This window comes from Clarias gariepinus, chromosome 8 (assembly GCF_024256425.1).
Source record: "Clarias gariepinus isolate MV-2021 ecotype Netherlands chromosome 8, CGAR_prim_01v2, whole genome shotgun sequence".
Classification (NCBI taxonomy): Eukaryota; Metazoa; Chordata; class Actinopteri; order Siluriformes; family Clariidae; genus Clarias; species Clarias gariepinus.
In genome coordinates, this window is record NC_071107.1 from 18715638 (window position 1) to 18739096 (window position 23459).

Consider the following 23459-nt stretch of genomic DNA (forward strand, 5'->3'; position numbering starts at 1 on the left):
AAGAAACACATTTTTAAGTTGAGGACTTCTCCGTCCCTGGGTAGGTCAAATTTTTTTTTATTCTAATTTTAATTCTTAGTCATGGGGTGTTGCGATAATAGTAAACAAAAAGATACAGTTTTCACCGTATATTATTGATATACGGTGTATCACAGGTATATTATTGTTTCAGGCACACTAATTGAGACCGAGGTTTTGCTAGTAAATGTCTATGCTCCAAACTTCGATAATCCAGATTTTGGAATAAATTACTTAGCCTTCTCTGCTTAAACAACCACTTGATAATTTTTGGGGGAGATTTAAACTGTGTTGTGTCTCAGTCTGCCATGTCTAAAATATTTTTTGATTTCATGTCACAGAATTGCCTTGTAGACCCATGGAGATTCCGTAATCGTGTAGATAAAAAAAAAAAAAAAAAATTCTCAGGTGCATCATTCATATTATAGAATTGATTATTTTTTCATTGATAGTCATCTTAATGCTTTTGTTGCTTTTTCAGATTGTTTAAGTATTGTAATGTAAATTCTGACCATGCTTCCCTATCACTGGATATTCAATTATCATTGCATAAACAGACCCCATCGTCTTGGCAGTTTAACTCACTTCTTTTACCGGACAAAGAGTTTTGTACATTTATTTTTAACACTTTTGATGAATGCAAGACCAGGCTCAACCAAATCCCTAACCCTAACCCAGCTCTCAGCAAACTCTACCATATTTATGCATCTAATCCTTCTCTGGAGTTGTAAAAGCAATGCATTGATTTACAAATAGAATTTGATCTTCTTTCAACAAAAGAAACAGACTGTGTGTGTCTGTGTGTGTCTGTGTCTATGTGTGTGTATGTGTCTATGTGTGTGTATGTGTGTGTGTGTAGGTTTTAGTGTATGTCTGGGGTGGGTGGGGGGTATTTTTCTTTTTTATTTGATCCATATTAGTAATAATAATATATTTGATTAATTATTTTGATATGTTTATGTATGATAATTGTTCAATAAAAAATAGAGGGAAAAAAACATAATTTTAAGGTGTTAAAGCAGCCTCCCTCTATTTCTGATCTTGCTCCATCAAACTGCTCCTGTTTGGCCCTCTAAAACCATCCCTATAAGGACAAAGATTCATTTCCGATGATTTGTGACTTGCTTAAAAATGTTTTTTAATGAGCTTTTTTAATGAAAGCTTGTTCACAGATGGACAATGTGTATTGAAAAGCAAGAAGATTATATTGAAAATGACATATTTGTCTTTTCAAAAATGTTATTAAAATAAATTATACAGTCAGTGTGTGGATAATTTTTGACTCACCCTCATCTCACCTCAACTTTAATTTAAAATATATTAAAATATATTTTTTATTTGACAAACAGTCATACACGGTATGATATGCAGTGAAATGCTTTTATATTATAATGCAATAAATAAATTAATTGATTAATACATTTATTGATTAATTAAATATATTTTTTTTTATTTTAAGGACTTGGCAATCAACTAGCGCAGGTTTCTTAAAAATTTACACAGTTGGAGCTTGTGGTTTTAGTAGGTCCAAAACTATAAAATACATACATTATCTGTCAGTTCTCTTTCAGCTTAGATTAAAGGTTGTCAAATATTTGCCACACTGACCACAAATGCTTCGGAAACCTAACCAGTGATCATTTACTGTGTTGAGACAGCTGCACAATGTAAATAGAGAAATAGTCCCACAGGCGAACGGCTTCACAAAGACTTCATGGTTACTTATTAATGACTTAAATCGATTTAAGTATATACCTGCACCTGTGTGCAAACACTCAACATAGAATGAAGACTATTCTTAATTTTTGATCTTCATAATCATTTGGATAAAAAGAAGAAATTAATAAATTTAGTTAGGAACATCACATAATTTCAAATTATTAGCATTTATTTTCTGCCATGTTAAATAAAAATATCACTTTACATAAAATTACAGAAAAGAAAAAACATTACACTATATTACAGTGCCAGCAAGATGGATTCCCTTATGAGCCTTCGTTTTCTTGTCTTCTTAGAGTTTGCTATGCTACTATTGACTCTTGTTTGAACATTGGCGCTATATTTATTTATTTATTTAGATATTTGGAATTTCTGTATACCTGCTTTGTGTCAATGTTCAAAATAAAACTTTGTGCGGAGCTCTTGCTGTAGAACTGACTAATAGAAGTAACAAGACTTAATGCAAGTGGGTGTGTTTAGCATCAAACAGGACGTTGGCCCCAAAAAGTATCAAGGCAAAAAAAAAAAAAAATGTTCTAGGTAACATTTCACAATTATTTTCTCCAGCAATTATATAATTATATATAATTTAATTATTTTTCAGATTTAGCAAATACTAATATAAAAATAATAAACACAAAATATAAAGTAAAAATAAAACAAATAACCTTTGAGAAGAATCGTGGCTTAAGTAAGATGACGGAGGAGAAGAAGGGGGCTACTGCGTAGGACGACTTCAACACACACGTGCTCTCTCTCTCTCTCTCTCTCTCTCACACACACACGCACACACACACACTAATGGAAACACTGCTCTCATGGAAAACTTCTATAACAAGGAACCTCTCTAATGACACTTGCTTGTGTCTCCTTTTGAACATTTTGAAGAAGATTTTTTAAAGATTTGCAGCAAGAGAGAGAGAAGAACAATTGGATCAGTTGTGATTATGTGGTGCTTGCCGGACAAAGCACATGCTTAGTACTCGTATGTAAAGACCTCGCTCGTTTATCAAGTTAAAATTCATTACAAAATTTTGTCTTGCAAAATGCTCGCAGACCAATTTACTTAAATTCCAAGGTTCCACTGTATTGTGTTGGTGGATTTTATGTACATTGAATTGTTTTTGGAGTCATCTTATTAAGCAGAATAATAAAGGAGTCCAAAGCGCATCATGTAGTACAAGTACTTAGTATGCAGCAAATTTTACTGTCTACTACTGCAGCAACAACAGCAATGATGATGATGATGGTGATAAAATGTTCTTTTATTTCCTCTGACAATGAATTTTAGAAACTAATACTGCTGGGGGAAATAATTGTAGAATGTTACCTAGGCCAACATCTCAGTGGTCAAATTTACTTTAAGTGATTTTAATAATAGAATAATAAGTGATAGAATATAAGTTAATGCTGCAAATAAATAATGTTGTTGTGTATGAAAGTAAAGGTCTGTATATGTGCTATTCTGTCCCAAAATAACAAATATGTATGACAAAGGTTTTTAACCAGTCTTGAAAAAGGGTGCTTATTAAGGCTACATGATCTAAACATTTAAGGATGAAAATAATAATAATAATAAGTATTGAAATAAAATAAATAAAATGTGCTAATTGTTTTTTTATGGCAAGAAAGCATAGGAAATATAGAATTTTAAAACTTAGTGTACCTGCCTGCGTGTGTGTGCGTGGATATACTGTAGGAGTAAGAGCATGGCGCATGAGCTTTGAACCCGTGGTGCAGTGTGTGCGTGCGTGCGCGCGCATGTGTGTGTGTGTGTGTGTCATGCGCCTCTAAGCTGTGCCACATGACTTCCCAGCCAGGCATTATTCCTCCTGTAACAATCTTCTTTTTCTGTTCACTAATGAGACTCTTGTGATGTGGTGATATTTAGCTGGTGAACGATTCGCCTCTTTAAGACCACTTTTTTAGGTGACCCTTGAGGCATTTTCAGTTACATGTCAATGATGTCTTTGGTCTAATAAATTGTCCTGTTTATTGAGATGTCCTAGCAAAGGACCTACCATTTTATTTCTGCTTGATAATAATTATTATCAATAATATGTTGGTAACATTTTAGTAATTTAGACAAAGAAGCGTTATTGACTAAAAATATTAAGTTATCATTTTAGATAAAAAAATCTGCCATTGTTCCGTTTCCAAGTCCTGAGAGTCGGTTCTTAGTTGTGAGCTAAATCGAATGATTTGACTCATTGAAAAGAATCGGAATCCCCTGCTGTTCTTCCTTGCACTCGGATACTTAGTAGCGTGCGACAGTGTCACGTGACCGCAGTAAGTTACATTACGGAAGTGAACTAAGGGCTGGAGCTGTGTCTCGGATTATCGAATTTTGACTCGTGTTTTGGTTATTGCTGTAAATCTTTCTTTTTTTTTTTGTCTCAGCGGTGGAGTTATGCGGAGTGTCGGCTGCTCTGATACACAGTAGGCGTAAGTGCGTTGTTTTTGTTGCTGCTGCTGTACGTATGATAGAGACTAGTTAATCCTACCAGCTAGAGGTAACTGAATGTATCAGAAATTAGTCAACTTTTAGGAGAGGTGAACATTCATGTCTTTCCATCCAAAGCGGCTAAATAACGTTTCCTGTCATTCACACTGACTTCAAATATACTAAGCGTGCATTATGATGTGACTTAAAAATGATCTTCCTCAGTGCTGTAACAAAAAGCTATTGAAAGATCAGGATCATCATAAATACTAGTAACAATCAGTCCATTAAGGTATATATTGGCCAAAAAACTCTTTTCAGCAGGTCAAGAGTAAGACTTAACTGGGACTGAACAATGTCCAGGGATGTCTGAATGAACAGGTGCTAACTAATTGATGAATTTGTGTTCAGATGAAGTGCTTTCTGATTGCCACAGAAAGCGCAGAGGTCCTTTTCTACTGGACAGACCAAGAGTTTGAGCGGAATATTAAGCAGCAGTATGGGGCCTCGCAAGAAGAGAGCGGAAGAGTAAGTAATTGGGTCTATAATAATATACCTAAGAATAGCAGGATGCATTGATTAGGGATCGGACATTAGTTCTGAAAATTCTTGATCCATTACAAAGCTAAATTTATAATTGTATTTTCTTAGTTGCCTGCCTTTGCAGATAGTATCAGCACGTTGTTTGCCCCAATCATCATCTCATGTAGCACTATGATCGACCAGCTGCGGGACAGCTACACCTCTTTCAGGACAGAAAATGGTCACATTTATGCACTACATCTGGTAAGCTGCTTCAAATCTCAATAATCTATTGTAGAATACAGTCATCTGGCTTTAAATTAATAACCAACATTCCATTGCTTCTTTTCTGCTTATGAGAATTGATATCCATTGACCTAGCAAAGCAGAGTCCTGGCCTGAGAGGATATTTGTTGTAAGGCATGTGCCTCGTTTAGAAGCAGCTTTTTTGGCAATGTTGCTTGAGTGTCTGATCTATGCTATACAGTATGCTTTTCATTTTTAAACATAAAGTCAGATTGTTGCATTAGACACTGTGAAGATATACCGTAATTCTCATTTGACTGTCAGTTAAAACAGCCAACTGAGTTTCTGTATATGCAAAACAAATGCTGTTTCCACAGTTTGAAGAATGTCTGTATATTGCTGTAAATGGGGATGGAGAGGAGAACGATGAGGATCTAAAGAGGAAGATCTTTGTTATGAAGAAGTTTACAGAAATCCTGTTTGGCATGGTTACGCTTAGCAGCTCCCTCTTAAGAAAAGAGTAAGAACCTAATCATTATATACTATGTGTTCTTTACTAATTCAACAGCATCTCACAGTAACCTGAAAGCATTTACATAAATTACCAAACATTATGTCATATCTGAGAAACAGCATACAGTATAGAAGAATAAGCGTATTAAGTAGTATCACATAAGGGAGTACTGTTGTGACGAATATCAGCACAGCTGTGAAGTGGCCATAGACACAAGGGAGCAGCCAGAGTTAGTGTAATTAACTGGAGTGTAAGCAGTTTTAAATTCTTAGTGGTACTCTGTAGCCAAACACTAACATTTTTCTTTTAAATTTCCTTACTATCAGATTGCGACCTCCAGACACAGAGCAGAGAAACCGTGTGTGGAAGAAGCTGCAGAGACTCCTTGAAACATACAGTCGGTTACAAAAACAGGACCAAAGTTTTCTAGTTGAGGTAGCTTTTATAATATATACAGTTCTGTATATAATATATACAGTTTCCTAATTTAAGTTCAGCCTTTATTCGTCACACATACATTACTGCACAGTGAAATTCATTATTCTTTGCATATCCCAGCTTCTCATTAGTAGGCTAAGGGCCTTGCTCAACGGTCCAACAGGAAAAACCTGGCGGAGGTGGGTCTTGAACCACAGATCTTCCGATTCGTAACTCAGAGCATTAACAAACTGTTAATTCTGTTTTTTTAAAAAGAAAGAAAACAGCAGTGTACTAACAACTAAACTTGAAACAGATCCACCAAGGAAACCAACAGAAGAAACCACAAGATGCAAAGCACAAAAACTGCAATAAGAATTGTAAGGCCAGATTGGAATTTCGAATTCGAAACATACAAACTTGTTGGTCAAGCGTGATCGAGGAGTGAAGATTGAATTAAAAAATTCTTCAAAACAAACAACAAATGAAAGAAGTTTCAGTACAAGCTCGGCACTAGCATCATGAAATATATACAAGACCCCTGTTTTTGTAGTCTTGAGGAATAGTTTTCCAGGCTTCCTAAAGTACTTTATTAGCTCTCATTTTCAATCCAGTACCTTTACCTGACCAGTTTCACAGGATTTTTGTGTTAGTTAAGCAAAACCATGACCTATGAATCATCATTCTAACTCAAGGCATGAACCAGTGAGAAGCAGATAATGATGGAGGATCAGGCTAGTGATTAGTGTAATAGTGATGCTGAATGCTGAGTGGAACTGGTAAGAGGAAAAATAATGTGGAAGTTGAGGGTGTTAGATAAAAAAATGTAATGTTTAGACATTTGTTCCCATTTCTTTTATTTAATCGACATTATTTAATTTAATGTAATTTAATTTGATGTGAAGAAATTCTGCATTGTTCAAGACTTTTGCGTAGTACTGTGTAATGAAGATTGAATTACAAAGAACAGCTTTAATGTTTATGCATTAAACATGTTTTGCTTGGCTCATATTAGGCGGTTGAGAGGCTGATACACCCTGCGCTGTGCGAGCAGTGCATTGAGTTTTTGGAGCGAAAACTGTTGCAGCAAATGAACAGCAGCACTGAGAGAGCCGGAGAAGAGGTCCTGCATGCATTCATCCTAGTGCACACCAAGTTATTAGCTTTCTACTCCAGGTATTGCTTATTTTAACATAAATCTGAATAAATGAACTGTAATGTTTAAGTCAGAATTACCAAAATTATGCATTAAACATTTATATGGATGGTATATGGTATATAAATAAATAATACATAATTTTTTTATGACAGTTTTAATTTAAGGCAGCATGGTGACATAGTGGTTAACACTGTGGCCTCTCACCTTCAGGGTCAAGGGTTTGATTCCCTCCTTGAGTCTGTGTGCGTGGAGTTTGCATGTTCTCATCAGTTTCCTCCCACAGTCCAAAGACATGTAGAATAGGCTAACTGGTGTTACCAAATTCTCTATAGTGTGTGTGTGTGTGTGTGTTTGTGTGCCCTGCGATGGATTGTCACCCTATTCAGTTTGTACCTCATCTCGTGCCCTGAGATCCCTAGGATAGGCTCTAGGCCTCCCGCACCCCGTATAAGCAGGATAAGGATAAGCAGTATAGAGAGTGAGTGAGAGTGAGTCAGTGTGTTTTAATTTAGTTTAGACAGATTATTTTAATAAATTTTTTTTGTCAGAGACTAAAAAGTTCAAATCTATTGTCAGAGACATGTTATTGAAAATCAAAAAAAAAATGTGTGTGTGTGTGTATATATATTAAACATTTTTGCATCTGCCTAGTTTTATACATAATTATATGCTTTTTATTTGTTTTCAAGGAAATTACAGACAAAATTTTCTATTTATATTGTATAATTGAATCAGGGACAATATGTGCAGAACATAATAGATGAATAAAGAAATGGCGCCTTTGTTCTGTGGGTATCTCAGAGGGCAATTTGTGAAATGCTACACTAAAATAAGTTTGATGTGGTGTGTTTTTTTTTTTTTTTTTTTTTTTTTGTGCAGTCGTAATGCCAGCACTCTTAGCTCTTCTGACCTGCTGGCACTGATCGTAATTGTGCAGAATCTTTATCCCAGCAACCTTGAGCAGGATGAAACCCCTTCTGAGGTGGGTTATCTAATTTTAATAATGAAACATAGTATATTATTTTATTATGCATATATTACTTTCTGTTTGATAAGTAAATAAAAGCAATAAGGCATCCTGAAAAGTAATTAGTGTCATGTTTGTATGATGCAGAGGGGAACTTTTTCAATAACAGCATTTCACTGAATGGTTTATATTCATCTTATATTACAATAATTGCATATTTTGGATAATTAAAGATAATAAGATTAAAGATCTAATGCTGTTAGTTGTAATGTTGTAGAACATCACAGTCCTAGTAAATTTGGTGTTACAATAACAACGATTTTTTAGCCATTAAAAGAATTAAAATCATCATATGCTATCACCCTTTAGAGTTATGCTTATATATAAATTGAACTTTCACATCTTTTGACCAAGTGCAACTGAGAATTACCAGCACCGTGGTCTAAAACACTGTAATGCATATTATTTGTACCTTGTTGTGTTTAGGAGGTGGATATGAGTTCAGTACCTGATATTTTTTATACTCCAGAGCCATCTCCCAGCAAGAGAGACTCCGGTGAGTCACGTTTTAGTATTTCAAACACTCTTTAAAATGGAAATGATTGTGAATGTTTACGTCTACTAGAATAAAAAAAAGCCATTACAGATGATTACATATAATTTTTTTTTAAAGTTGATAAACATTACCTTAATACCCAGTGAGTTCTTTGAGAGAGAAGAAATTGGCACCTTATTGGTCATTATAAGCTTTTAAGCTGTGAATCTTTTGTACTAGTTTTGTAATATAACAGTAATATTCAGTGGAGTTTCAACTGCACTGCCACTATGGCTAAAATATATTAAATACAATATAATACAAACATATTACATGTAGTTTTTATTACAGTACATGGTAATTGTCCAGAAACATATTTGTGTGTTGCATTAATAGCTTTTGTAGTGTTTTGTAATGAGAATAAATAAATAAATAACACCTCAAAGTCAAACAGTCATGTTGTACTTTCATATTGATAAATGGCAGTGTAGCACATTATCACATGGAACATGTGATTTAAAGAGTTTTATGGTTGTCAGCGTTGTCAGCTGTATATACAGGACTATATGTAAATCTTATATCACACATATTATTATCACTATTTTGCCATGATATAACTTAGGTGTCTTACACAGTATAGTAACAGTCAATACTTTCTGACTAAAAGGTATTATATTATAAGTTGTGAAGACTGTAATCATATCAGTTTTGTAATGTAAAGCATCATTCTACACAGGTCACCTGAGTAGTGACAGTCCTCCTGTCTTCCAGTTTGTGGATCCTTATATTCAGGTAAGTTTGCTGTTTGTCTGTGACCTCAGTCTGTCTCATGCACAGTAGAATCTTGATATGCTTGAACATTGCTGCGATTTCTGCAATACTTTTGTTTCTCACAATGCAAAGGTTTGTTTGATTTCAGCTGGCTGAAGACAGTCTACAGACTCTTCAGCTATCAGTCCCTGACCCCATGACTCCAACCAGAGTATTCCTGGAAGCAACATTTAAGGAAGGATTTTTTCCCATGATGCCCCATTCCATGTATTGTTTACCTCTGTGGCCTGGCATTACCCTAGTTCTGCTGACCAAGGTAATGTTGGTAATGTATAAAACGTATGATACATTTCATGGCCCAAAGTAAGTGGACACCTTGCTATTTCCCCCATATATTGGACTTCCCCAAATTGCAGATTTGGATGCACACAGTTGTATAGTATGTTCATGTGTGCTGTAGCTTGACAATTTTTCTTCACTTGAACTGAGAGGCCCGAACATGTTTTAGTATAACAATGCCACGGTGCACAACAAAAGCTCCATAAAGACATGCTTTTTTTAATGTTAGAGTGAAAGAACTTCAGTGCCTGCAAAGAGCCGTGAACACAATCCCCTGAGCACCTGTGTAGTGGAACACAGACTACAGCCCAGGCTTTCTCACCCAATGTTAGTGTTGGATTGGGATGTTCACCAAGCACATACAAGTGTGATGTTCAGATGTCCACAAGCTTTTGACATATAGTATACATAGCATTTAAAAACATTTAATATTTAAAATGTAAACATATGCATTTTCCTTTAATATAGTAATGTAAAGAATAGTCACATTCCAAATTCCATATTTTTACTGCTCCCTTTTTTACCTTTTTTTTCCCCCTGCACAGTTTGTATAGCTGAGTCTTTTTTGTTTGTTTGTTTGTTTGTTTTTTAAAGTTCAGAGCTATTGAGTACTAATAATTTATGCAAGTGTAAAAAGACTGATAGCCACTAGGTGGCACCACTTTCTGAATGCTATATTACATTAACACTTCAGTGTTTTCCTGATTTAACAAATCTTAAGGAATTTTGCATGACAGCTGTATACACTGTAAAATCTGGTTCTAGTATAACAGTTGCTTTCTAGTGTACAATGGAACTGTATTTTGTTTGGATCTGTAAATTTTCTTTCAACACACAGACTTTACATGTTCAGTTTATTTTTAATGTTTGGATTTTCCATGGATTTGATCAGAGACTGTGGCTGTTTCTGTTTGCTTCAATAGATTCCCAACAGCCAGGTGGCCATGTCTGTCTATGTGTTACTGGAGGCCTTTACTAAGCTGGAAATGAGGCTGAATGACGGGTTAGAGGGGACAGTGGCCTTGCGTGGTCCACACCCTATCCAGGAACTCCGCACCCGGGTAGACAAGTTCATCAGAATGCTGGCCAGCATGGACATACTGGTTAGTAAAATATATTTTCTATATACTATATTTTTTAATATTAGTAATTTAAACTGTGTATGTTTTTTCCAGATGTAGTTTTTTAATCTTTTGCTTAATTATTCCCATGTTCAGACCTCGCAACTTAAAAACACCTGGGCAGATTTTAAGAATAAGGCTTTTACTCGGTCAGGACCCGGCATCACAAAAGCGTGAGTCTGTTTTTACTATGCTTAACTTCTGTCAGCTGGCGGACCATGGTCTGCATTAAATGGATGCACATCAGTCAAAAATTAGCCACACTCTGCCTGGAGAATTTATTTAAATTTGTTTTTACATAATGCATTTTTGCTTTTTAATACACTTTGTCTATCTGTCAACAAGCTTTTATATTCTTTCATTAAAAAACGTTTTAGGCTCAGCTTCAAGCCAGTAAGCTGTGTTAAATTTTTCATCAGCAGTGAATCTTCATCCTCATAGGGCTTCCATTTAGCTGACCAAGCAGGTGAAAGTCTAATGGAGCAAAACAGGACTATAGGGACGATGCTTTAACACCTAATAACAAAGTTTTTGGAGAGTGTCGACAGTGTGTAGACACGCATCATCATGTAAGATCACAACGACCTTGGTGTCATCCCAGTTGTCTGCATTGAATCTGCACTTTGGTCTTCAGCTCTTTAATGAAGAAAGAGCTGAGTCTTTTATCTCACTATAAAAAGCACGTTGATTGTTAAACTTTTTTGTTGATAATGTTCCAAGGCTGGTCCTTGAGAATCCAGAGAACTTTAAGCATGGATTTTTCAGTTGATGGTTGACTTTTGGACTTTTTCTCGGTCAGCGATTGAGGATTTTCCGTTTCATCCTTTGCCACTGACTCTCAGGCTCGTAGTCCATTCATATCCATATATCTTCGATGAATAAAGATACCAAGTACATCCTCAGACCACAAAAACTAATCACTGAATCCTGCTCTTTTTTTGTGCAAAGCACAACTGGGGCTTCCATTTCCGCTTGTACTGCAGTTACAAATGAACTGATATAACACATTCACACCTTTTAACCAGTGACTGTGGAAACAGTAACCTTGATCACCTTTTGTCACCTTTATGAAGGAAAACATTTTTTATAGCTAGTCATTAATGATTATGTGTTAAAAGTTTACTTTTGTCATCATTCAGTCAAGTTAGCTACTTATTAAACCACTACACAGGTCAGCTGAAACACATGGTTCAGGCCAAAGGATGATCCATGTTTTCTGGAATTTGGGTATCCCTGAATTTTCTCTGCTTTGATCCCTATGTTTGGGACATATCTTAATTCAGTCTAACACAGTACCTGATTTAATCCCAGTGTTTTATGGCTTATGTCCTCACAGGTTGATGCCTTTATGTCGTAACATTAAGACTCAGCTGTGCAGTGTGTACCGGCAGTGTTTTGCAGCTGTGTGTATGGGTAGTAATCAGCGTCTGGCCAATACACTTCAAGAACGGGCGCTGAACATGGTGCAGTATGTCTCAGTTTGCTTCTTATATATAGCAATTGAGTTGAAAATGAAGCACTTACCGGTAATTGCAAAATTGCACACATAACTCTCAGCATCCTTTTGTCTCTGTTCCAGAGAAAAGCTCATGGACTGGAAGGAGTTTCTATTGGTGAAGAGCAAGAGAAATATAACCATGGTGTCATATCCTTGCCTTCATTGACACTGTAAAAACTTTTATTAATCTCTTTCTCTAATACCTCAGTCTATTCATTGAGCTGAGGTCGGTACTGGGTTTTTTGTACTCTGCAAGATTGTACAATATTGACACATTTGAGGGGGTGAAAATGTACCAGTGCAGAAGACTACCAGTATATTTGTGACTTCTCAGCAGCCAGACCAAATATAAATATGGTTCATATGTAGAAGAAAGAAAGTTCATTGAAATAGGAAAGGATATGGGATATGAAATGTACATCTCATTATTTATGTAAACTTTGACCTTTGGGTTCAAAGCCTCTCTTTTTGTGAGCCAAAGGAATGCAGTGGTGTGGACTGTGGTCTATTTTATCAGGAGGAAAATAGGAGCTGCATATTATTAAAAGGCAATTTCTCTGGAATTTGCCTTGCTATTTGATTACTGCTGCTTGCCACTAACCTGACACAATTTTGGCTTCTCTGCCATTTAGATTTGATTAGATTAGAAAATAGATGAGCATATAAATAAAATGACTTCTGGATATTCTGCACTTCTGCATGACTTTAAGATTTTAAAAAGTTCCCTTAAATCTCTGTCATCTGCTCATAATTAATTGCTCTGTGCTTACTTTGGAAAGTAAATAAAAGACAACACAAATATTTTATGTGAATAAATGAGTAAATATGGACTGCTTAGACAAGAAGTATGCAGAAATTATGCATTTGTATTCTTGTGTTGAAGTCTTGTTTCCTGTACTTAACGTATTTACTTAACCGTATTCCCACATACCTGGAGGAATTTCCTGGTCTTGTGCATTTCATTTATGTGGATCGCACCGCAGGACAAATGATTGCGCCGTCTCTCAATGTAACCGAGAGCTCTGCTTCAGAGCTGGGAAAAGGCCCCATAGCACACCTAATTAAAAACAAGGTTTGTGTGAAACCTACCATGAACTGTACACTTCTTCTGTTGTGTATGTTGCGTATAAATAAAGCATGTATGGGGCTGTGCTTATTTTGAACCCTTGGCATCTGCTGTGTTCTGTATATTAGCTCCTGTCATAACTATACATTCTTTGTTTTCTGACAGCTGTGGGGTCTTGTGGCAACAACAAGGCATTATTTGCAGAAAGGCTATACCACCGTGACTCTACGAGATGGTGATTTCTACTTCTGCTACTTCTTGTGGTTTGAGAATGAAACGGTATGTGTAACAAGTTTCTCTGAAATCCTGCAAGGGAATTGTATGCAAATAAGACACACATATACTTTAATGAATGCATCTTTACAAAGATAGGCAGTCATTGTGCAAATGAAGTTACTTGTGTCCCGATCCCTGACAGGGTTACAAGCTTGAGGTGGTAGATATTCCTAGCCTTCCTGATGACTCGGCTCCTATAGGAATGCTTGCCTGGGATTATTACAGGTATTGTGTTAGCTAACATCATTAGAGGAATAGAACAAGTAAAATTATTCTAGGAATGGAGAAAAAAATAAATGACAGATAAAGGACAGTGGGGTGCGCTGTATAGAAAAATAAGCAAAATTGTGGTGATTATTTTTTATTTATTTATTTTTTCACCACCCAAAAGTTTTAGTTTTTTGTCTAATAAGCTCATATTTTTATTCATATATTGCCTCATAAATTAGCTAAGAACTACATTTAAAAGAAATAAAATTGAGAAATGATACACCTTACGTTTACCCCTCATTATTTTTGGGGGGGCTTGAAGTTAATAAGACAAAAAACATTTAATTTAAAAGCCTGAAGACATTGTGTAAAATAGACAGACTGTTTCAAAGCAATGATGCTTGAGACTCGATAAATGTTGAGTAAAATTTCTCCATATAGAAAGCTTCACTATATAAGCAGTTATATGTTTTTCTTTGTTAGATTATGTTTTTAATCTGCAGGTATTATACAAGTCCCTGTACTGTACATTACCTGGTATTGTAGATAAACAACATATAAGAACGTTAATAATTAATCTGACTAACTTGACTAGTGTCAGAACTGCTGTGACATAAAATTTAATACCTTCTGATTAATTCGATTTTATGTTACTTCGCTAGCGAAGGGGAATAAATAAATAAAAAAAGAATTTAGAGGAAATTAAAAAAAAGAACATTTACATACAGAATAATTCTGTAAGTTTTATAGAATTCAAACATATACAAATTCAGACTTTTGCCATGCAACACACCATAACCAGCTCTCTGTCCCACAGGAAGCTGCTACGTTACTACAGTAAGAGTCACCAGAATGAGCTGGTAAAGTGCTACGAGTTGCTGACTGTGCACCTTGGTGTTGTTCCCACTGAGTACATCCTACAGCATTGTAGCCAGCTGGCCCGCAAACTGTGGGAGCCATCACGCATTCCGCTGTTATGAGTACCTCTGAGAGTTTCCTGTGTGCATGTGAGGGCTTATTGAGGACATCTTTATTCCACAGCTGCTGGTATGCTCTGCACTAAGCATTCTCTCGTGCAATAAGGTTTCTCTGCTGTGACCAATCCTAAATAAAGAGTCTTGTTTCTGCACTTCTTTCAGATAATAAAGACCAAGTTTTATGGAAAAATGCATCTTGATGTTAATTGGTCAAAACTAAGCTCTTTCCAAATTGTTGCACTGAAGCTTCTTAGACAAAAAAATGTAGTATGATTTTAATTTGCTGATATTGAGACAGTACTTGACCCACTGCATCCCTTTTACCATGTCTGTCCTATAGGAATGTTGTGTGAGTAAGCACTCATTTTTTATTTCTGTTTACAAATATTTATCTGTCTACATTGCTTTAAACAATAATCTGTTCATACTGTATCTGACTACTGGGTAAAAACTTTAATTTGTTATAAACTGCATAGCCAAATAAAAGTAGGTTTTCTTATTGTGAAAAAGCTGTTTAGTCCCAACCCTGTGAGTTCTTGATGCACTGTGCATGTGGAAATGCTCTTTCTCTATCAGCATAGTTGTTTACTATGTAATTTAGTAGTGATTTCTACTGTTGCTAATTGTGTAATGCAACTTCAAAAAGTGTTTAAGTGATCTTCGATCAGTCATTTAAAAATTTTTCTTTCTGATTACATGTCTTACATGTGCTAGACAGTTCTTTTTCCAGTCCTTTCAATCTCTTTAGGTTTTCACCTTTTTTGATGAAGGCTCTTCCGAAATATTGACTTTTTGTTGACCAGGCAGTATATAAACCTATATCTAAGTCCAGGATTTCCCTTGCAGTGTTAGCTTTCACATTCTTTTTCCAAAAATAAGGAAATTACTTTGTTGCTTTGAGTATTAAATTATATAATGTTATATAAATATATTCACCTTTTCCAACACCTGTGACTAACAGTATAGGAAACCAGAAAGAAGTGGCTTAAAAAAAGCCTTATAGTGTTGATTTAATTAAACTGATTATTGCAGTATGCATTGATTCTGATTTTTGCTTTGTCATTACTCTAATGAGTGGCTCTGGCAAATACTATACAGCAATGCTTTCCAAACCACCCCAAGAGCAGTATCAAATGTCTCTTCACTTTTTTCGTATTTTTTTTTTTTTGTCAATTTATAAAATCTGCTTTATCAAATACTGTACATGTATTGAAAAAAAAGTTTCATAATATATAAGTAATAAAATTGTAAAAAGTAATATCTAAAATATACATTGTAGACTTTTTAAATATGTCAACCAATAACATAATAATTGACAGCCAATCTATGCCAGCTTCAAAGGTTAGCTAAAATATCAGGACAATTCTACATCTCTTTTAGGGTAAGTGTTAGTGATCCATTGCATTTTGTTTTTTCCCTTTTTTTTCGTACCTGGAATGTTGAAGTGGACACACATGTTTATATATATATATATATATATATATATATATATATACACACTCAACAAAAATATAAACGCAACACCTTTGTTTCTGCTCCGATTTTTCATGAGATGGACTTAAAGATCTAAAATTCATTCCAGATACACAATATTACCATTTCCCTCAAACATTGTTCACAAATCAGTCTAAATGTGTGATAGTGAGCACTTCTGCTTTGCTGAGATAATCCATCCCACCTCACAGGTGTGGCACATCAAGATGCTGATCTGACATCATGAGTAGTGCACAGGTGTACCTTATACTGCCCACAATAAAAGGCCACCCTGGAATGTGCAGTTTTTTGCTTTATTGGGGGTCTGGGGACTCAGAACCGGTCAGTATCTGGTGTGACCACCATTTGCCTCATGCAGTGCAACACATCTTCTTCGCATAGAGTTTATCAGATTGTCAATTGTGGCCTGTGGAATTGTGTGCAATTGTGGCTCGTCAACAAAGGTGTTGCGTTTATATTTTTGTTGAGTATATATATATATATTAGTTTCTACAAATAGCCTAATATCAACTTGAAAGTAATCATATTCAGTGCAGGTCAAAGGCAATGTACAAACATTGGGCCTTTTTTGTTACTGTTTTAATGGTATTTATGTATAAATGGTTTCATAGACCAAACATAGAAACCTGGCAGGATTTTTTTTTTCCTTTGGACTAAGTTTTGGTGATTTTTTTTTTATTATTATTATTCATCTGCAGATGTTGGTGAATGCTAGATGTGTTTATGGCACAAGCAAGTATTAGAAGCATAGCCATACTCACTTATGGATTCTATTTGGATCTCTTCCTTTTAATCCGAAACAACCATGTCAAAACATTACACTTCATTACACTTATATGCTTAAAATTAGAAAAATATGCTATTTTATATAGATATAACACACCATATAATGTATAAATGTACAGGGGATCATTGTTACATAATTTAAAGCTGACCTAGGCATTAACTCAAGAGCTCTTATAAAATACAAACATTTAAAAACATACATGATTTGTATTATCTTATTTTCCCCAAACTTTGTGTATTTGTTCCAGCAGACTATTTATTAATTAATTTGTTTATATTCAGTTTGATAAATGAGGCTTACAAACTTACACTCCACCTGTCACATCACGCACAACTCCAGCCTTGACAAGGTAACGCAGTAAAATTTGCTCAATGCTGACATCATGCACTACTTGTGCCATCATGTGGTCCATGCGTACAGTCCCATAGTAATGAAGCAGTGATCCAGGATGTTGAAAGTCATATCCAAAGCCTGCCAGGCTCACTTCATCACAGAGCTGTAGTGCCAGCACCACGCCAATGAGGCCTAGAGTAGGCACTAACTACAACATAACAAAAAGTCAATTTAGGTGTTCACTCCATTGTGTATTTTGTCTTAAAATGAAGATACATTAAATGACATACATACCTGTATCTATCTTAAAAAATTATGAGTGAAATACTGTATGAAATCATTTTTCAAACATGAATAGTACATAAAACCACATTCACTCACTCATCGGCTTAATCCTGTATTCAGGGTCACAGTGACCTGGAGGCTATTCCTGGAGACTTAGGGCACGAGGCGTGGTACACCCTGGACTGGGTGCCAATCTATCGCAGGGCACACACATACATACACACACTCACACACTATGGGCAATTTGGGAACGCCAATTATCCTAACTTGCATATCTTTGGACTGTAACCCCGGAGGAAACCCACCAAGCACGGGGAGAACATGCAAACTCCATGCACACAGAGACAGGAATTGGGAGGTAAAGACGACAGTGCTAACCACTACACCATCGTGCCGCCTAAAACTACACTGCCTGATAAAAATAAAGTTGTGCAGTTCTAGCCTTTAAGGTGTGCATTCACCGTGACTTTGTTGTCTTTACAACTTAAAAAAAAAAAATCTGTTTAAATTGTTGTGTTGGTGTTATGCTGGGATCTTGTATTGATGACGGGAGAGTCAAATGACTCTATAAAGTCTTCTCCAGTACATCTGAACAACTTTCAATGGAGTTAAGGTCTGGGATCTGTGGTGGGGAATTCATGTGAGGAAATGATTCCCACAATCAAAGCACTACCTCCAGAGGTTAGTTCTGTACAATGGGCACTATGCATGTCATTGGGTACATTGGGCTCCCTTTATACCCTGACATGCCTGTCACTGTGGAATGCTCCAAACTGAAGTGGACTCATCAGTTTGGAGCAAAGGGTTGGTTTGGTTTAAAGGCTTCTGTTCCCTTCTGTTCTCTGCTGTCATTATTAAACGTAGCTGTGAATTTTACCAAGTATTCACCGATTGTTTTAAGTGTTTAATCTCTGATCTAGGTCACTGTTTTTTATTATTATTATTATTATTATTTTATCACATTTGTGAACTTCATGTTTCAGTTCTTAACTACCAGGCTGTAATAATGTTCCAGCTAGCTCTTTTTTTTACACAATTCCTGTAATCTCAGCAGTCTCCTTAGTTGTTTTCTTTGCTTTGCTACAGGCCTTTGCTTGTTAAAACATTAGAAGTCATTGACTGCGTCAGTTAGGATTAGGAGAATTGTTGCCAGCTGAAATACATGAATTACTGCAGTAACTATCTAATCAAATTATCTTAAATATTAGGGGTTTTTTTTGCCAGGCAGTGTTTTACACAATTCTGATTGGGAATATTTTGATGATACAATACATATCTGAATGCAAATGCCCTTACCTTGGTTTCATGTTTCCCATAGGATTGCATCACATGCCATGTCTGATTGAGTATTTCAGGGTTCACGATGCGAAAACTGCCTGGTTGAAGAGGGATATCATTTACAACATCTCTCCAGAACCACAGTTTAGACCACCAGCTCTAGAAAGAGGGATCAATTTTCATTCAATTTTTTTTATTACATTCTGATCTATTCGAAGACTGGAAGAAGAAGCACTCAAGATGCTCACCAAAGGTTTTTTTGTTACAATAGAGGTCAGCCACTCTAAATCTAGTCTCTTGAATACAACTAAAGCTATTATGTCTGTGTTCTGATATTCTTGTGGCAAGAAGGATGCTGCTTCAGGATATATCAGTCGAATTGTGGTTCTTGAACCTACATCTTTCTCAAATCCAAACACTGGTGCATTGTTCATTCTAAAGGGGTTGAAATGACAAAATGTGTTTAGAGTAAGACTTTTGCATTTTTTTTTTGAGTAAAAAGACGATTTAAAGCAAAATAAACAATTATTCATATGATTAAAATGATTATGTAGAACAAAATAAATGTATGCAGTAAAATTTGCACTGATATATAACACATTATACAATAGAATATAGTAGTATTTAAGGTTGTAGATAAACTAACCTTATAATGATGTCATATTTATCAATATGGGCTCCAAGATGTTTGCCATGTAAGATTCCACCACTTCCAACCACCATACATCTTCTACACCTGCCTGAGACTGAGGGTGGTCCACAATAGGGCAAAACGCTAAGTGCCTTTGCCAAAGCACTCTCACTGCCTTGCAGACCTAATGGAGGTGTCAGTTTCCAGTGTCTGGATCCATTCTGCAAGAACACTGGAACCTGAAGCAGGCTGTGGAAGTTCGACACTTTTTGCAGCTTTGTCTTGGTAAAGCCACTTATACATGGCTGAGACAGCAGAGCTGCTGAGTGATCCAGTATAGCCTAGAGGAATAGTGTGACATGCAGAATGTTGTACTTTTAAAACTCTCTTAAAAAATCTGGATGATTTTATTATCAGTTCATTGAGTAATACGGGGGGGTATCAAAAAGTTTGAGAGATTTGCACACCACAGATTCGGTTGCTTTCTCCATACGTTCTCCCTCAGACACCTTTAAACCTGGCAGTACAATTTACTAATGAGGGTCTGGCCCCTGGGGATGATTTCTCAAAGCACAATGGCACAAATGTCAAAGAAAGACAACGAGGAGCACTTGGGCGAGCTGAGGACCCGATTTGCCTTTTTGGTCGTAAAGACAATGGGCTCTTGACATGAAGGGTGGGTCATCAATGGCACGCTGACAGAGTTCTTGGCAGTCTTCATATTTGCGCAATATTCCTTTATTTAGTCCAATATAAATATTCCTTTTAATCCTAAGTCAGCAGCCTGGGGGACAAACTTGGTAGCAACAAGGTGCGTGTTCAAATGACACGAGGATTGCCTGGACTGTTTCATTCGACACCCCAACAATGTTGTAGATTGTTCTCCGATAATCATCATGCACAAGTTACAGAATGGTTTCCACATTTTCAGGTTTTACGCTTGTTGTAGGTCTTCCTAATCTGACGTCATCTTCCAATGATGTTCTTCCGCTCTTGCAGAGCAGGTGCCACTTAAAACATCTTAAATAACTGATTGCAGCATAGCCATAAGAGTTGCTAAATAATGTCAAATGTCTCTGTGGTAGATTTGCCCAGTTTCAGGCAGAATTTTACGTTTGCTCTTGCTAACTTGTCCATGATGAAATTGCAGACGTGTTAATGTACACTCACCTAAAGGATTATTAGGAACACCTGTTCAATTTCTCATTAAAGCAATTATCTAATCAACCAATCACATGGCAGTTGCTTCAATGCATTTAGGGGTGTGGTCCTGATCAAGATAATCTCCTGAACTCCAAACTGAATATTAGAATGGGAAAGAAAGGTGATTTAAGCAATTTTGAGCGTGGCATGGTTGTTGGTGCCAGAAGGGCCAGTCTGAGTATTTCACAATCTGCTCAGTTACTGGGATTTTCACGCACAACCATTTCTAGGGTTTACAATGAATGGTGTGAAAAGGGAAAAACATCCAGTATGTGGCAGTCCTGTAGGCGAAAATGCCTTGTTGATGCTAGAGGTCAAAGGAGAATGGGCCGACTGATTCAAGCTATTAGAAGAGCAACTTTGACTGAAATAACCACTTGTTACAACCGAGGTATGCAGCAAAGCATTTGTGAAGCCACAACACGCACAACCTTGAGGCGGATGGGCTACAACAGCAGAAGACCCCACCGGGTACCACTCATCTCCACTACAAATAGAAAAAAGAGGCTACAATTTGCACGAGCTCACCAAAATGGGACAGTTTAAGACTGAAAAAATGTTGCCTGGTCTGAGGAGTCTCGATTTCTGTTGAGACATTCAAATGGTAGAGTCAGAATTTGGCGTAAACAGAATGAGAACATGGATCCATCATGCTTTGTTACCACTGTGCAGGCTGGTGGTGGTGGTGTAATGGTGTGGGGGATGTTTTCTTGGCACACTTTAGGCCCCTTAGTGCCAATTGGGCATTGTTTAAATGCCACGGGCTACCTGAGCATTGTTTCTGACCATGTCCATCCCTTTATGACCACCATGTACCCATCCTCTGATGGCTACTTCCAGCAGGATAATGCACCATGTCACAAAGCTCGAATCATTTTAAATTGGTTTCTTGAACAGGACAATGAGTTCACTGTACTAAAATGGCCCCCTACAGTCACCAGATCTCAACCCAATAGAGCATCTTTGGAATGTGGTGGAAGGGGAACTTCGTGCCCTGGATGTGCATCCCACAAATCTCCATCAACTGCAAGATGCTATCCTATCGATATGGGCCAACATTTTTAAAGAATGCTTTCAGCACCTTGTTGAATCAATGGCAAGTAGAATTAAGGCAGTTCTGAAGGCGAAAGTGGGTCAAACACCGTATTAGTATGGTGTTCCTAATAATCCTTTAGGTGAGTGTATATGGTCTGAATAGTACCAGTTGCACAGCTCCGGATGTCTTTTGGCACACTGACTTATCAAGGTAAGTGATTTCTTGTGACTGTGCTTGCAACCTTGTGCTGCCATCTGGTGGCATGTTACAAAAAAGGTCTTCAAACTTTTTGATATCAACAGTCTGGGTGAGATACCCGTCTATCTCAGGCCACCATTGGGCCACACACATTCACACACTCATTTACAGCTCATTTTTAGTTACAAGAATCGGCCAACCTGCGTGTTTTGTAAAATTAGAAACCAGAAAACCTGAATGATAAGGCCACATAGACACTGGAAGAACATGGGAAACCCAATCCCAGCTCCTCGGAACGGTGAGGCATCGATAGAACTTTCTACACTACTATATTAACACTTCAAGAAATCAAATACAATATTCTTTGTACTGTACAATATGTAGAATGTCCTCGGAGGAATAGAAACATTAATTCTGTACCATATCTTTTTCCATGGAGCTTGCAGTCCAGATTGGTTGCTTAGCAGGCAGATAAGCAGGAACAAGGATTGCTGAATAACAGCTAAGAAGAAGTGTGAGGCTCAGCCCAAGGTTTTTCCGCCTTTACCGGGAGAGAATAAACATTGCTGTCAACCAAAATCCAATACTCTTAAAACCAACATGTCCTCTATGGAATACATGCAAATCACATTGTCTGAACTCACTGTGAGAGAAAGAATTTTCCAGAACCATTCCTGTCTTCAGTACCCGGGCTCTCAGCTCTGTCTGCATTAGCCTGAGGAGGATCACTGTTTTCCTCATGCTCTTTCAGGCTCAGGAGCTTAAAAGTCACCATTTATCTACAGGATCCCAAGCGCTTATGAATATGTCTTCCTATAATGAGTCTAACAGGAGCCTCCACAGTAAAAGCAGGAAGTCTGCAAGCATTTTGAATCCCTGATGTCACATTCTTTTAATTTTTTACTTGGCAAAAACATAAAAAAAAAAAATATATATATATATATATATATATATATATATATATATATATACATATTGCACACTTACTTGTTTCATTTGACAGATGTTATTTGTGATTCTTGGGCTAAAAGAGTTATCAGGTTTAAGTAGAGGAGAGATCTGTGGCAGTTCAACTCTGTAACTCTAAGCAGCAGTTATGCGAGTGCTAACTCAGACTGATCCTCGGCGGTCAGGGTTAATGATCCACCTGACCCTGAGAACCGTACAAGAGAGGATTCATACTTGCACATCTTTATTTCAAAATAGAGGTATTTATATTTTATTATATAAAATTATAAACAGATAATGAACTAATTGCTTAAGAATTAGAAACCCAATTTGAGCCATTGTACTGCCATGAATATCAAAGCCGAAAAAATAAATCCACTAAAATGACCTGTTTATTAACGAGTTTTAACAAGCTCCTATACAGTATTTGGCAGTGGATTCATTTATTATCTTGCGGTCTGGGTGCGT

General features: G+C 36.5%; 2 protein-coding genes across 5 annotated transcripts; one reads left to right on the plus strand and one right to left on the minus strand.

Moving 5' to 3' along the window:
- Positions 1-4045: 4045 nt before the first annotated feature.
- hps1 (HPS1 biogenesis of lysosomal organelles complex 3 subunit 1) lies at positions 4046-15832 on the plus strand. Of its 4 annotated transcripts, none has more exons than XR_008361039.1 (19): positions 4046-4182; positions 4592-4708; positions 4832-4966; positions 5326-5468; positions 5789-5897; positions 6895-7055; positions 7918-8020; positions 8492-8561; positions 9277-9332; positions 9460-9627; positions 10574-10753; positions 10868-10944; positions 12108-12239; positions 12351-12415; positions 13196-13341; positions 13501-13614; positions 13754-13836; positions 14639-14868; positions 14961-15832. XR_008361039.1 is itself a non-coding variant. In XM_053502701.1 (18 exons), exons 2-18 carry the CDS (start codon positions 4592-4594, stop codon positions 14799-14801), a joined length of 2022 nt encoding a protein of 673 aa, XP_053358676.1. In that variant the 5' UTR covers positions 4046-4182; the 3' UTR covers positions 14802-15832. The 4 variants fall into 4 exon arrangements, 1 of the variants encoding a protein (XP_053358676.1); XR_008361040.1 differs by having other exon boundaries at positions 4617-4708; XM_053502701.1 differs by having other exon boundaries at positions 14639-15832.
- Positions 15833-17207: 1375 nt separating this feature from the next.
- On the minus strand, positions 17208-23157 carry st3gal7 (ST3 beta-galactoside alpha-2,3-sialyltransferase 7). The gene is made up of 7 exons (XM_053502419.1): positions 23031-23157; positions 22688-22900; positions 22464-22584; positions 19622-19947; positions 19224-19410; positions 18994-19134; positions 17208-17620 (listed from the first exon to the last, which is right to left on the minus strand). The coding sequence occupies exons 2-7, from the start codon at positions 22816-22818 to the stop codon at positions 17384-17386; spliced, it is 1143 nt and encodes a 380-aa protein (XP_053358394.1). The 5' UTR covers positions 22819-22900; positions 23031-23157; the 3' UTR covers positions 17208-17383.
- Between the last annotated feature and the right edge of the window lie 302 nt (positions 23158-23459).